We start from the raw sequence: 14,184 nt of genomic DNA, 5'->3' as shown, positions 1-14,184 counted from the left end.
TTTCAGGACTTATTTTAGTCAGTCAGTAATTTCCACCGCGCGAACACACGTCCGCCGAAACTAAGCGAAAAACGGTCTTAATAACAACGTAATTAGATTCAAAATACTAACAAATATAGTGCTTTCAAATGCCGAAGTGTTTTTTAATTGGTTTTGACAAGTGACGATAGCCGCCATCTTGGTTTTTTGTTTTTTTTTTGTTTGTTTGTTTGTGTTAAATGCGTAACTAGTGCAATGATTCAATAGTTAATTTTAGAATGTCAGTTGGTTAATTGTAAACTACTTGGGAAATTAGATCAACGTTTGTTTTATTCGTAGTTAATATAATTACGTATTGTGTTATTTTAATCCCTCTTTAAAAATTAATTGTATATACAATAATATTGATTTATAATACGCAGTCTTGATGACAAAAATACAATTTTAATAGAAACAAGTATTTGTATTGTTTCTTGGTTTTTTGTTTCACATTGTGCCTTTTTTTTTGTTTGTTTGTTTGTGTTAAATGCGTAACTAGTGCCGTTTGTTTTATTCGTAGTTAATATAATTACGTATTGTGTTGTTTTAATCCCCCTTTAAAAATTAATTGTTACTATATGTATATACAATAATATTGATAAAACGAGGAATAATAATAATACACAAGTTTTTTGGCAGTCTTGATGACAAAACATACAATTTTAATAGAAACAAGTATTTGTATTGTTTCCTGCTGCCAAAAATAACGTAAATTCAAACGAAAACAAGCGAAGGACAACATATTGTAAACAAGAACGGTCACAAAAATAAACACAAATTCAATATTATTTACCAGTTTTTAAATCATGAAACAGTTCTAAAAACCAAAACTTTCACCGTAACTCCTCAATGCTCATGCAAGCTCCTAAATTCTGCATTTAATAGAGGCCAATCTATATTTGATTTGACGTAGACAAACACACACAAACAAACAAACCATCGGTTCCGTGTTCCCACTCACACATTAATCACGTCCCCTTTTAGCTCAGTTGCTTCCAGACTTTCGTACAGTGTTAGTGAAAGTGTAAAAAGCAAAATGATGACAATCAGCGAGAACCAGTATTCGTCCAACAAGATGTCAAGCTTCTACTCCGTCAACGACCGAGTTGTCCATCGGGACAGTTATAACGACGTCAACAGTTCACTGGTCACCAAGCGAGGATTCAAGCCGTCGGACATGTATGACCCTCAGAAACGAGAGTTTTTGACGAACCTCAGTTATAAGTTATTCCCTGTAAGTTGGGTAAGTTACGATATTTTTTGCTTGGGAGGTGCCCGTATTTAAGTATTTTATGGTTTGTTATATTTTTAAACGCCTTTGGATATGGAGAGATACAAGAATTGATACAAGAATATGTAAATATTTAGCTAACTTAATGCTAGACCAATGTCATATATGCCGCGAATGCGATACTGTTGAGTTAAACAGATCTGGATCTGCCAGGCAAGTATGGTCGCGCGATAAATGATAAAACATCTGGCTGTCCTTATCGCACTTACTAGTAGTGTGATAGGGACGATTGCCTGCCTGAACACTGAAGGCCTATGTCGATATTCCATAATGAGAATAACATATTAGATGTGTATATTTGAATACTGAAATTGGATTTTGATAGTCACGTTCACATCTTGATTTTCAATTGGTGTAACATTAGTGTGATTTTTAACAATTCCCTTGGAAATAGTTCAAATTGTTCTGCTCCAAAACCGAATTATGTATAGCAGGTAAACGATCAATATCATAGATTGGTTCTCTTTGTATCTAAAGGCGTTATATTGTAGTTAGAAATTATCTTGTAAAATGAATATAAACACTTTAACATCAATATAAATGCTTCTGAGCATTTCTTTTTTTGCCACTTTTATGAGTGTAATATTTTTGAAAAAAATTATGCAATTTCTACTCAGAATCACTAGCTTTTTAAATCCTAGTAGTTAAAAAAATGTCTCATACGATTTTTTCTTATTTTGTTACCATTTTCCGTACATGTTGTATGGGGTAACAAAAAGAGGAAAGTAACAAAAATGTATGGAAATTCTGGGACACTTTTTGTCTCCCAGTGAGATTGAAAGTACTCGTGATTCTGAGTACAATTGACCTAAAATTCCCTAAAAAAAAAAATGGCAAAAAAAAAAGAAATGCTCTTCTAACACTCGGTGTGGTACAGGACGCTACACCGGAACCACTATCCTTTAATTTATATGTTATGTATTTGGTATACAAGTATTATTTATGTAGTTAGTCTGCACCTTACTAAACTCACTATTTTTACTGTATTGCACAGTGCACACTTTTGACTAGTGGGTGTGATTTAGTTCGTAAAATAATATAATTTCTCACTTTATTTAGTAACACTCGGTCAAAATTTGATATTTATAATTTCAGTGAAGGAAAACACTTGAAGGTCAGTTTACCCTTCGGGTTGGAAGGTCAGGTGGCAGTCGCTTTCGTAAAAACTAGTGCCTACGCCAAATCTTGGGATTAGTTGTCAAAGCGAACCCCAGGCTCCCATGAGCCATGGCAAATGCCGGGATAACGCAAGGAGGATGAGGAAGCTTCTAACATTCGGTGTGGGACAAGGCGCTACACTTGAACCACTGTCCTTTAATGTATACGTTACATACTTTATTAACTCGTTCAAAAACAACAACATTTAAAGCAATTAACTAATAAAAACATGTAATACATTAGGTACCAAACAGCATCATAAATTATATATTCAGATACTTTATTAGATATAAACACTAATAATGAATACTAATTTGAAACATTAGGTAATGAGGTAATGACCGTATCGTTACCGTAGGTCAGTGAATTTTTACATTTTATAACCTATTCCATAAAAATACACAAAGTTTACTGATACATTACTATTTCACCTTTAGAAGGACGAAATTATAACCACTTTATGTGCGTTTTCACACACACATTATCCGATCTGATATCGAATGTAATAGGACCGATATACCATACATTTAACCGCGACCTTTGATTTTTGCCTATGAGATCCTTCTTACATCCGATATCGGATAGGATAATGTGAAACTCCGTGTTTTGTAACGCGCTTATTTTTGAAGGCGGTTTTATTTTTTGTTAAAAAGTTAATTTATTTGTTGATTTTTAGTGGTTCCTAGTGATATTATATGTATCAGTCCGAATATATGTACAGTAGTGAAAGAATTATCCTTTAACTCCTAACCATTGAGGAGTTGACCTTCCATCATCAGCTCAGCCACATAAAATTACTACCGTCAGGCGTAAATACTGGTGTACCTTTGAAAAATACACTAAAAACATTACATGTGCCTATAACATTTGAAGAGTTCCCTCGATTTCTCCAAGATCCCATCATCAGACCCTGACTTGGTGCCAATGGGACCATCTCGGGGTTATACCCGTTCGATCAAAAAAAAAATTTTGAAAATCGGTCCACGATTCTCGGAGATATCGAGTAACATACATACAAAAAAAAAAAAAAACATTCAGTCGAATTGAGAACCTCCTCCTTTTTTGAAGTCGGTTAAAAATGCACTAAAACCTTTCTGGACTAGACTGGTTAGACAGATGAAATGCTGGAAAGAGCTGGAGGAGGCCTTTGCCAACAGGCTAAAAGACTTCATCTAAGCAATTAAACAACCAAAAATAAAACCGCCTTCAAAAATAAGCGCGTTACAAAACACGGAGAAACTAAAAAGCCAAAAATAATAAACCTTTCAATTCAGATTTCTTATCGTATTGCAATAAGCTAAACATCCAAATTATAAACAAATCAATTATTTTTGGAGTCGGTACCAGCCTGTGTATGGTTGGGTGGGGCAAACAGGCAATAGCAAGGCGACGAACAGGTTGCTATTGCCTGTTTGCCCCACCCAACCATACACAGGCTGGTACCGACTCCAAAAATAATTGATTTGTTTATAATTTGGATGTTTAGCTTATTGCAATACGATAAGAAATCTGAATTGAAAGGTTTATTATTTTTGGCTTTTTAGTTTCTCCGTGTTTTGTAACGCGCTTATTTTTGAAGGCGGTTTTATTTTTTGTTAAAAAGTTTATTTATTTGTTGATTTTTAGTGGTTCCTAGTGATATTATATGTATCAGTCCGAATACATGTACAGTAGTGAAAGAATTATCCTTAAACTCCTAACCATTGAGGAGTTGACCTTCCATCATCAGCTCAGTTGATTTTTAGTGGTTCCTAGTGTTATTATATGTATCAGTCCGAATACATGTACAGTAGTGAAAGAATTATCCTTTAACTCCTAACCATTGAGGAGTTGACCTTCCATCATCAGCTCAGTTGATTTTTAGTGGTTCCTAGTGATATTATATGTATCAGTCCGAATACATATACAGTAGTGAAAGAATTATCCTTAAACTCCTAACCATTGAGGAGTTGACCTTCCATCATCAGCTCAGCCACATAAAATTATTACCATCAGACGTAAATACTGGTGTACCTTTGAAAAATAGACTAAAAACATTACATGTGCCTATAACATTTGAAGAGTTCCCTCGATTTCTCCAGGATTCCATCATCAGACCCTGACTTGGTGCCAATGGGACCATCTCGGGGTTATACCGGTTCGATCAAAAAAAAAATTTTGAAAATCGGTCCACGATTCTCGGAGATATCGAGTAACATACATACAAAAAAATAATAAAAAAAAAAAACATTCAGTCGAATTGAGAACCTCCTCCTTTTTTGAAGTCGGTTAAAAATACTAAGAAGAGGAGGCTATAGATATAGATAGATGTCACCTTTTGAAAATTGGAATCCTGAGTTTTGCGAAGGCTTGCGTGGACGACGGTCGCGCGATGGTCGCGCGACGGCGATGCGACGCATACGAAATCAAACCTTATCGGTATGGAAGTATGAGACGCGACGGCGACGGTCGCGCGACCGTCGCCCACGCAAGACACGGCGTAAGGCTTGAGGGTTTTAAACAAAGTTATATTTACTGAGAGAAATAAATTAATAGTTTAAAAAACACTATAAAACACGCTTTTATAAATGCACGTAAAAGCCAAAAATAAATTATGGATCGTTCAAGTTGTCTCTATTTGTGAGCTGAAGTTTAAAAACTATGTGCTTTTAATTATAATATTTGATTGTAAAAGCGTGGGGCGCTGGAACAGGAAAGACTTTTTGTATAACTTGCTGATAAATCAAATTATGCTATGTTACGGGAAGGAGGTTACACAGATTGACGCGCTAACTGGAGTTGCAGCATGACTAGTAGGTTCTACATTAAACAGTCAAATCAATTAAAAGTCAGTGTTCAAAGTAGGTACCAGTTTGTCGAACTCAGACAAAATATGCGCTAGTAGCGAGGAGAGTCGACAGTCACCGACACTTAGAACGCCGCTTTTTTCCGGTAATCAAAGTACAAAAGGGGAAAGTGTCTACAGTGACAGGATGCAGAGTTCTTGTTCGTGGACGAGATATCTTTGGTTCTCTTTGGTAACCCTTAGGCAGCATATGTAAATGTTATGTTCTTATGCAACTTCATTCGCCAGGAAGTTCGGATTAGTATTTGTTTACAAGAAAGTCTTTCCTGTTCCAGCGCCCCACGCTTTTACAATCAAATATTATAATTAAAAGCACATAGTTTTTAAACTTCAGCTCACAAATAGAGACAACTTGAACGATCCATAATTTATTTTTGGCTTTTACGTGCATTTATAAAAGCGTGTTTTATAGTGTTTTTTAAACTATTAATTTATTTTATACTTTTTAGTCATTAATAATGAAATACTTTTAACATTTATACATAAATTTATTTCAAGTAGGCGGATTTTACATGCCATTTGTGGCTTAACGTGTACTTATTGCTAATTGCTACTTAATAATAACTAGCGGCTATCTTCTTATTACGGTATTATCATGAAAATGTTTATACCTAGTAAGTTATCCGTAAAAGATAGACAATATAGACATGTGCCATCGCGGACTTTTCGAAGACATTAGAGAGACATACTTTCGCCATACATTGTTTTGAAGCTCTCAGCTAGTGGGATTTTGTTTGACTCGATTAGAAAATATTGTCACATTTCAACTAATTCAAACAAAATTTAAGTATTTCTTTTTTGCCGAGCCCCCCTTTATTTGCTCTTAAGGGTCACAGGAAAACCATTACCCAACTTATTTTAAATACAACGTTGATCTTTCTTTTATGCGGAGGGCTTCGCCCCCCGAGCCCACCTTTGTTTGCTCTTAAAGGTCACAAGAAAACGCTAAGCCAACTTATTTTAAATACTACGTTAATCTTTCTTTTATGCGGGGGGCTTCGCCCCCCGAGCCCCCCTTTTCGTTACTCTTAAGGGTAACAAGAAAACCCTAACCCAACTTATTTTAAATACAACGTTTATCTTTCTTTCATGCGGGGGGCTTCGCCCCCCGAGCCCCCCTTTGTTTGCTCTTAAAGGTCACAAGAAAACGCTAACCCAACTTATTTAAAAAAATTCGTTAATCTTTCTTTTATGCGGGGGGATTCGCCCCCCGAGCCCCCCTCTTCGTTACTCTTAAGGGTAACAAGAAAACCCTAATACAACTTATTTTAAATACAACGTTTATCTTTCTTTTATGCGGGGGGCTTCGCCCCCCGAGCCCCCCTTTGTTTGCTCTTAAAGGTCACAAGAAAACGCTAACCCAACTTATCTTAAATACTACGTTGATCTTTATTTCATTCGGGGGGCTTCGCCCCCCGAGCCCCCTTGTTTGCTCTTAAAGGTCACAAGAAAACGCTAACCCAACTTATTCTAAATACTACGTTGATCTTTCTTTCATGCGGGGGGCTTCGCCCCCCGAGCCCCCCTTTTCTTTACTCTTAAGGATCACAAGAAAACCTTAACCCAACTTATTTTAAATACAACGTTGATCTTTCCTTTATGCGGGGGGCTTCGCCCCTCGAGCCCCCCTTTGTTTGCTCTGAAAGGTCACAAGAAAACGCTAACCCAACTTATTTTAAATACTACGTTGATCTTTCTTTTATGCGGGGGCTTCGCCCCCGAGCCCCCTTTTCGTTACTCTTAAGGGTAACAAGAAAACCCTAACCCAACTTATTTTAAATACAACGTTTATCTTTCTTTTATGCGGGGGGCTTCGCCCCCCGAGCCCCCCTTTGTTTGCTCTTAAAGGTCACAAGAAAACGCTAACCCAACTTATCTTAAATACTACGTTGATCTTTCTTTCATGAGGGGGCTTCGCCCCCCGAGCCCCCCTTTGTTTGCTCTTAAAAGTCACAAGAAAACGCTAACCCAACTTATTCTAAATACTACGTTGATCTCTCTTTCATGCGGGGGCTTCGCCCCCCGAGCCCCCCTTTTCTTTACTCTTAAGGAGCACAAGAAAACCTTAACCCAACTTATTTTAAATACTACGTTAATCTTTCTTTTATGTGGGGGCTTCGCCCCCGAGCCCCCCTTTTCGTTACTCTTAAGGGTCACAAGAAAACCCTAAACCAACTTATTTTAAATACAACGTTGATCTTTCTTTCATGCGGGGGGCTTCGCCCCCCGAGCCTTCCTTTGTTTGCTTTGCTCTTAAAGGTCACAAGAAAACGCTAACCCAACTTATTTAAAATACAACGTTGATCTTTCTTTTATGCGGGGGGCTTCGCCCCCCGAGCCCCCCTTTGTTTGGTCTTAAAGGTCACAAGAAAACGCTAACCCAACTTATTTTAAATACTACGTTAATCTTTCTTTTATGCGGGGGGCTTCGCCCCCCGAGCCCCCCTTTTCGTTACTCTTAAGGGTAACAAGAAAACCCTAACCCAACTTATTTTAAATACAACGTTTATCTTTCTTTCATGCGGGGGCTTCGCCCCCGAGCCCCCTTTGTTTGCTCTTAAAGGTCACAAGAAAACGCTAACCCAACTTATTCTAAATACTACGTTGATCTTTCTTTCATGCGGGGGCTTCGCCCCCGAGCCCCCTTTTCTTTACTCTTAAGGATCACAAGAAAACCTTAACCCAACTTATTTTAGATACAACGTTGATCTTTCTTTTATGCGGGGGCTTCGCCCCCGAGCCCCCTTTGTTTGCTCTGAAAGGTCACAAGAAAACGCTAACCCAACTTATTTTAAATACTACGTTGATCTTTCTTTCATGCTTCCCCCTCGAGCCCCCCCCCCTTTTCTGTTCTTATCTTCCGGCACCATCATCAGGCCTTGAAACCTAATCGTAGTCATAGTTCATTACAAGACTTTTCTAAGAAGCCCAAAAACAGCTATGATACGATGTTCCATCATGTAGTTCCAGTTCATATCTTCCGGCTCCATCATCAGACCTTGAAACCTAATCGTAGTCAAATTTCATTACAAGACTTTTCTAAGAAGCCCAAAAACAGCTATGATACGATGTTCCATCATGTAGTTCCAGTTCATATCTTCCGGCTCCATCATCAGACCTTGAAACCTAATCGTAGTCAAAGTTCATTACAAGACTTTTCTAAGAAGCCCAAAAACAGCTATGATACGATGTTCCATCATGTAGTTCCAGCTCATATCTTCCGGCTCCATCATCAGACCTTGAAACCTAATTGTAGTCAAAGTTCATTACAAGACTTTCCTAAGAAGCCCAAAACAGCTATGATACGATGTTCCATCATGTAGTTCCAGTTCATATCTTCCGGCTCCATCATCAGACCTTGAAACCTAATCGTAGTCAAAGTTCATTACAAGACTTTTCTAAGAAACCCAAAAACAGCTATGATACGATGTTCCATCATGTAGTTCCAGTTCATACCTTTCGGCTTCATCATCAGACCTTGAAACCTAATTGTAGTCAAAGTTCATTACAAGACTTTTCTAAGAAACCCAAAAACGGCTATGATACGATGTTCCATCATGTAGTTCCAGTTCACATCTTCCGACTCCATCATCAGATCAGCTCAACAGTACCATATTATTGTATTGTCATCGGAACTACATATAGCTGCCAATTTTCATTACGCTACGACTCCTGGAAGATGGTTAAATTAGCTTCCTTAGATTCCATTACATACATAGTTACATACACGACGACCTAATAAAAGCGTGTTAAAAACAACCAGTTTTCATGCTCTTTCGTTTAAACAACAAATTAGATTTTATTAGTGTAACTAGTACATTCTACAAGTTTAGTTACTCGTCATTTGAATCAAAAATATATTTGAATCAATCAAATATCTTTTAACAAGTTTGACCTTGTTGTTTGAACAAATTCGAATTGTATCATCAATATTGTGATTTATTCCGTTTACTAAAATACTTTTGTTTCAAACGGGTAAAACCCACAACAAGTTGAACTTGTTAAATTCACAATGCAAGTTTCTCTCAGTGTAGGATCACTCGCAATGCAAGATTAGTAGAGATATTGCATATTGACAGTCTTTATAACAAAAACTGGCACAAAAGTTCAGTTCGTCGTCTATTTGCGAACGGACAGATTAACCTATTTTCTTAATGCTCAAACCACTCGTTCTGTTTTTTGTCATCTAATACGATAAGCTGTTTCACAATAATACTCAAAAAATCATGGATGTTCTTATAACATTTTATAAATGGAGAGTTTATGAGGATAAGGTACAGCTGCTGATCTCATAAATTAATTCTCGATTAACACGACCGAAGGGTTGACAAGGTTGACATCAACACGAGTTAGTGCGTTTTCACATTATCCGATCCGATATGGGCTCTATAGCGTGTTTAAAAATAAGAATATTTATCCAGAAAATCCGTATCGAAGGCCTGACGTTTGCCATGGTTACTCCTTGAAATATTTATAGGTTTAATACATTTTTAGCAAAATATACATTTTTATTAAAAAAAATACAAATTCAACCTGCCAGCAGGAATCGCGTGAGATAAAAGTGCATAATTGCATATTCTGCGTGTTTACTTCCCCCACTATTATTATACTAATAACTGCGCAAGTTTCTATCTCTATAAATTATTTCAAATCTAAATGTTTTGTTAGTCGACGCTCGGTACTCGTCCGGAACACTGATAGAAAATTATCGTTACTCATTAACTCATTATAGTCAACAATATGTACCCGATAATATTACTGTGTGTCGTCGTCGCGTTAATCTTCCTATATCTCATAGGCAGATATAATAAGAACTATTGGAGGAAACGCGGCGTCGCTTTTTACGATAAAAACAAAGTTTTCGGCCTTTTCTGGGACTTCTTGACTACCGAAAAAGCTATGTTTGAGATTCTGAGTGAAATATACAAGAGCAACGAAAACGCGCCGGCGGTGGGCATCGGGTCCCTGATGACGCCAAGTCTTTACGTCATGGACCCACAGAACGTCCACCACGTCATGCAGACCGACTTCCAATCCTTCACCTACAGAGGACCCATCATTAACGAAGGCGACCTGCTTGGAGATAACGTACTTTTCATGAACGGACCTAGATGGAAGCTGATGCGGCAGAAGTTAACACCGTTTTTCACTGCTGCTAAATTACGAAACATGTACTATATTTTAGACAGAACTGCGCAAGATTTCGTTGAGCATTTGAAGCAGAATCCGCAGAAGTTGAAAGGGAATGGATTTGACAGGGCCAACGAGTTCTGTGCCGCCGCCATCGCAGCTGCTGTCTTCGGAATTGGGACAGATTCATCTTTCGTCTCACCGTTCCTTAAGATGGCTAGAGACGCGTTTACACTGAATTGGGTCACTCATCTTAGATACACGGTCGCTCATTTGAGTGATTCAATAAGCAAAGCTGTGGGTGTGAAGTTCTTTAAAGAGCAGGAACCTTTCTTCATAGGCGTCGTGAAACAAATGTTCAGAGCTGCGGAAAAAGATGAAATTAAGAAGCATTACTTTACAGATATCTGTTTGAGTTTGCGAAAAGCTGGAGTCATGAAGGATTTGGAGACAGGCGAGGAGTTGGAGCCGACAGATGAGCTGCTCGCTGCCCAAGGTTTCTTTTTCTACGTAGCTGGTGTCGAACCCACAGCCAGCGCCCTGTTTGGTGCGCTTACCGAGCTTGGGAAGCACCCAGAAATCCAAGCCAAATTACAGAAGGAAGTCGATGAGACTGTTGAAAAACACGGCAAGGTCACTTACGAGATAATTTCTGAGATGAAGTACTTAGATCAAGTGTTGAACGAGACGCTAAGAATACAGACGCCGGTAGGCTTCATAAACAGGATATGTACTCGCGATTCAGTGCTACCAATTGGTAACATCGAGGTGTCTAAAGGCACAAAGTTGTACATACCTATTTTCGACTTGCATTTCGACCCAAAGTATTTTCCTGAGCCGGAGAAATTTGATCCTGAGAGGTTTTCTCCGGAGAACAAGGGTAGTAGCGACATGGCTTACATGCCGTTTGGTAAGGGTGGTAGGGTATGCATCGGGATGAGGTATGCTCGGCTGCAGGTGTTGGCAGGTCTCCTGCATTTACTGCGACATTTCGATGTCCTTACACACCGGGTCCCTGGCAGCAGAAAGTATGCTAAAGGCCAATTCCAGATGAGACGAGTTGATAACGATATTGAGCTGATCCCAAGACAGATGTAATCTTTGGATGCACCTACCTGCCATTAATATTACTGGAGTAGTTGTATCCAAAAATTACATCTGTCATGTATGTGCTACAATTATATCTCAATTATTTATGGTTATATATTTTGTTTATATAAATATAACTTTAATTTTATTTTATTGTTTTAATTACATGTTTAGTTCATATACTAAGTGTTGTTAATTTTAAGTACCTTTATTGGGGGACACCTTGTACAGATCAACTTAGCCCCAAACTAAGCAAAGCTTGTACTATGGGTGCTAAGCGACGATATACATACTTAAATAGATAAATACTTACTTATATACATAGAAAACATCCATGACTCAGGAACAAATATCTGTGCTCATCACATGAATAATAGTTATTTGTTTTACAAGGGGGCAAAGTTGTTGTTTAACCGCACGTGTCAATATTGAAGCCCGAGCAAGCGAAAGATTCCAATATTGAACCGCGAGCGTAGCGAGTGGTTCAAAAAATGGAATCTTGAGCGTTGCGAGTGTTTCAAGGCACGAAGGTTAAACAAACTTTGCCGCCGAGTGAAACACAAAATTTTTCACCACACCAAGACGAACAAAATACTGACTATAAAGAGCGTACACCCATCTTAAAGGCCGGCAACGCACCTCCAACACCTCTGGTGTTTCGGGTGTCCATGGGCGGCGGTGATCGCTTACCATCAGGCGACCTGTCTGCTCGTTTGCCTCCTATCCCATAAAAAAAAAACATCAAAATAAATCAAATCTATCATTTGTTCAATATTTACAATTTATTCAAAATCATCATTTATTTAGGTAATTTCTATCAACCAGCTCAAGATATCAAGTTAAAATTTGTATGAAATTACTTTGCACTCTTGTGGATAAAATGCAATTTTTGCTATCTGTTTTCGAATAGCAAAGTAACCCTTTATCAGTTGGTGTGGTGAACATTATTTTATTTATTTCATACAAACAACATAGTAGAAGAAGAATCTACAGAGTGGGGCCTGTAACAAAGGCGAAGAATTGAACTCTAGGCTATTCTCCTTATACTGATCAACATTTGTTCGGCGACTTTTAAAAATAACTTGTATTTTGATTTTAATCACCCTTGAAAGTTTTTTCTAAGAGGTAATGTATTGCGAATTCTGTTAAGTCTAAAGTGTGACAGACAACGTCAATGACAACAATAATGGCGTACATTGAAGCTAATATTTATTTTGTATGAAAAATTAAAAATTTAAATACTTCATAATTTTTAAAAGTCACTGAACAAATGTTGATCAGTATAAGGAGAATAGCCTACAGTTCAATTCTTCGCCTTTGTTACAGGCCCCACTCTGTATATTAACAATATGAAAGTACATTCTGTTATCAATTTCACGCTCGTAGTCGCATTTTAAGTATTTTAACCTATGATATGACATGATCGACGACTTCTATATTATTTATTATACTTCGTTGATAAATTTGTCTTTCCTAGTAAACAGAGATATACCTAAGTACCTACGTAGCAATGACACAGTATAGAACCAGTAATAACTCTTCTAACAAAAGTACGCCGCGCGGTGCACACAAGCGCGTCATGTACGTACGCAACACATGCAAGCGGATTTGGATAAACGTGGATAAGAATAATATGCATAATGAAATAAAACTATGGAAACGGATTAAATCGCGTATAATAATTTTTTCTACTCCCGTGTTGTTATTCGTCATTTACCGTGTCGTGCATAGATCGTTAAAATCTTACATAAAAGATGCCCGCCCCCGGCCGGCGCCCCGCGCATCCACGCATACGATATAGCTCTTAAAGCATTGTTAGGTAGCCGTTAAGGGATATAGCGGGCCACGGGGCGCCGGCCGGGGGCGGGCGGCGGCGCGGGGGAGTGCGAGCGACAGGGTGAGTGCAAAAACATTGCAGAGGACAAGTCAAAATACTTATAGGAAACAGTGCGAATTTCACGAAAGTTATTCTAGAAAACTATTCAAAAGTAAGTGCATGGTCATAGAAAAAGTATTGTATGCAACGGTGTTTAACTGAGTCAAAAAATACTCGTGGCGTCTTAATAACAATTTTCGGCTTCGCCTCAAATTGTTACCCACGCCACTCGTCTTTTTTGACCTCCTTTAAACGCCTGTTGCATAAAATACTATTAAAAAAACGTAGTACAGTAGTACATCTGATAATGGAACAAGCACGACGAAGGCTGAGAGGCATTTGTGTTGTATGGTGTTGGACATTTGCAGTTTGTTTTTCGTCAATTTTGTGTAGATTAATTGGTTAATTATTTTTTAACATAGTAATGGTAAATTTTTTGAATATTGTATAACTAACTTTATAAATAGTGTGTGAACCTGCCTTAAAAATCTATATTATTTGTGGTCATGGTTCGTTAATATTTCTTGTATGTGGGTAGCTTTTGCACATTGTAATTTTTCCTCAGTCACCCGTTGACCACGAACGCTATAAAGAGTTCGAAACGTCGGGATGAATTTTAAATTCATTATTACGCGACTTAATCCGTAACCATAGTTTTATTTCATGAGTAACTATCGCGGTAACCGAAGACAATATTAATATGAATAATGTTATTTTTTGTGTTTTCTGTCTGATATAATGTGGTATTATTATACTAATATTTATGGTTAGTAGTAT

At 37.8% G+C, this 14,184-nt stretch overlaps 2 protein-coding genes across 10 annotated transcripts in view; both read left to right on the top strand.

The window, feature by feature from the left end:
- LOC125237608 overlaps window positions 1-14,184 on the top strand; it is a 49,554-nt gene continuing 35,370 nt past the window's right edge. For 3 of the 9 annotated variants that reach the window (XM_048144768.1, XM_048144761.1, XM_048144762.1), the window contains exons 1-2: window positions 1-88; window positions 1,003-1,261. In XM_048144768.1, the coding sequence (XP_048000725.1) occupies window positions 1,055-1,261 (207 nt within the window). In that variant the 5' untranslated portion in view covers window positions 1-88; window positions 1,003-1,054. Of the gene's footprint in view, window positions 182-1,002; window positions 1,262-14,184 lie in introns of all 9 variants that reach the window. The other 6 variants (XM_048144767.1, XM_048144769.1, XM_048144763.1 and 3 more) reach the window with 6 other exon arrangements.
- Window positions 9,972-11,679, top strand: LOC125237606 (cytochrome P450 6B5-like). The gene has a single exon (XM_048144760.1). It carries the CDS (start codon window positions 10,053-10,055, stop codon window positions 11,538-11,540), a length of 1,488 nt encoding a protein of 495 aa, XP_048000717.1. The 5' UTR covers window positions 9,972-10,052; the 3' UTR covers window positions 11,541-11,679.

Source organism: Leguminivora glycinivorella, chromosome 21, assembly GCF_023078275.1.
Source record: "Leguminivora glycinivorella isolate SPB_JAAS2020 chromosome 21, LegGlyc_1.1, whole genome shotgun sequence".
NCBI classification, from domain to species: domain Eukaryota; kingdom Metazoa; phylum Arthropoda; class Insecta; order Lepidoptera; family Tortricidae; genus Leguminivora; species Leguminivora glycinivorella.
This window is presented reverse-complemented; position numbering and strand designations above follow the sequence as displayed.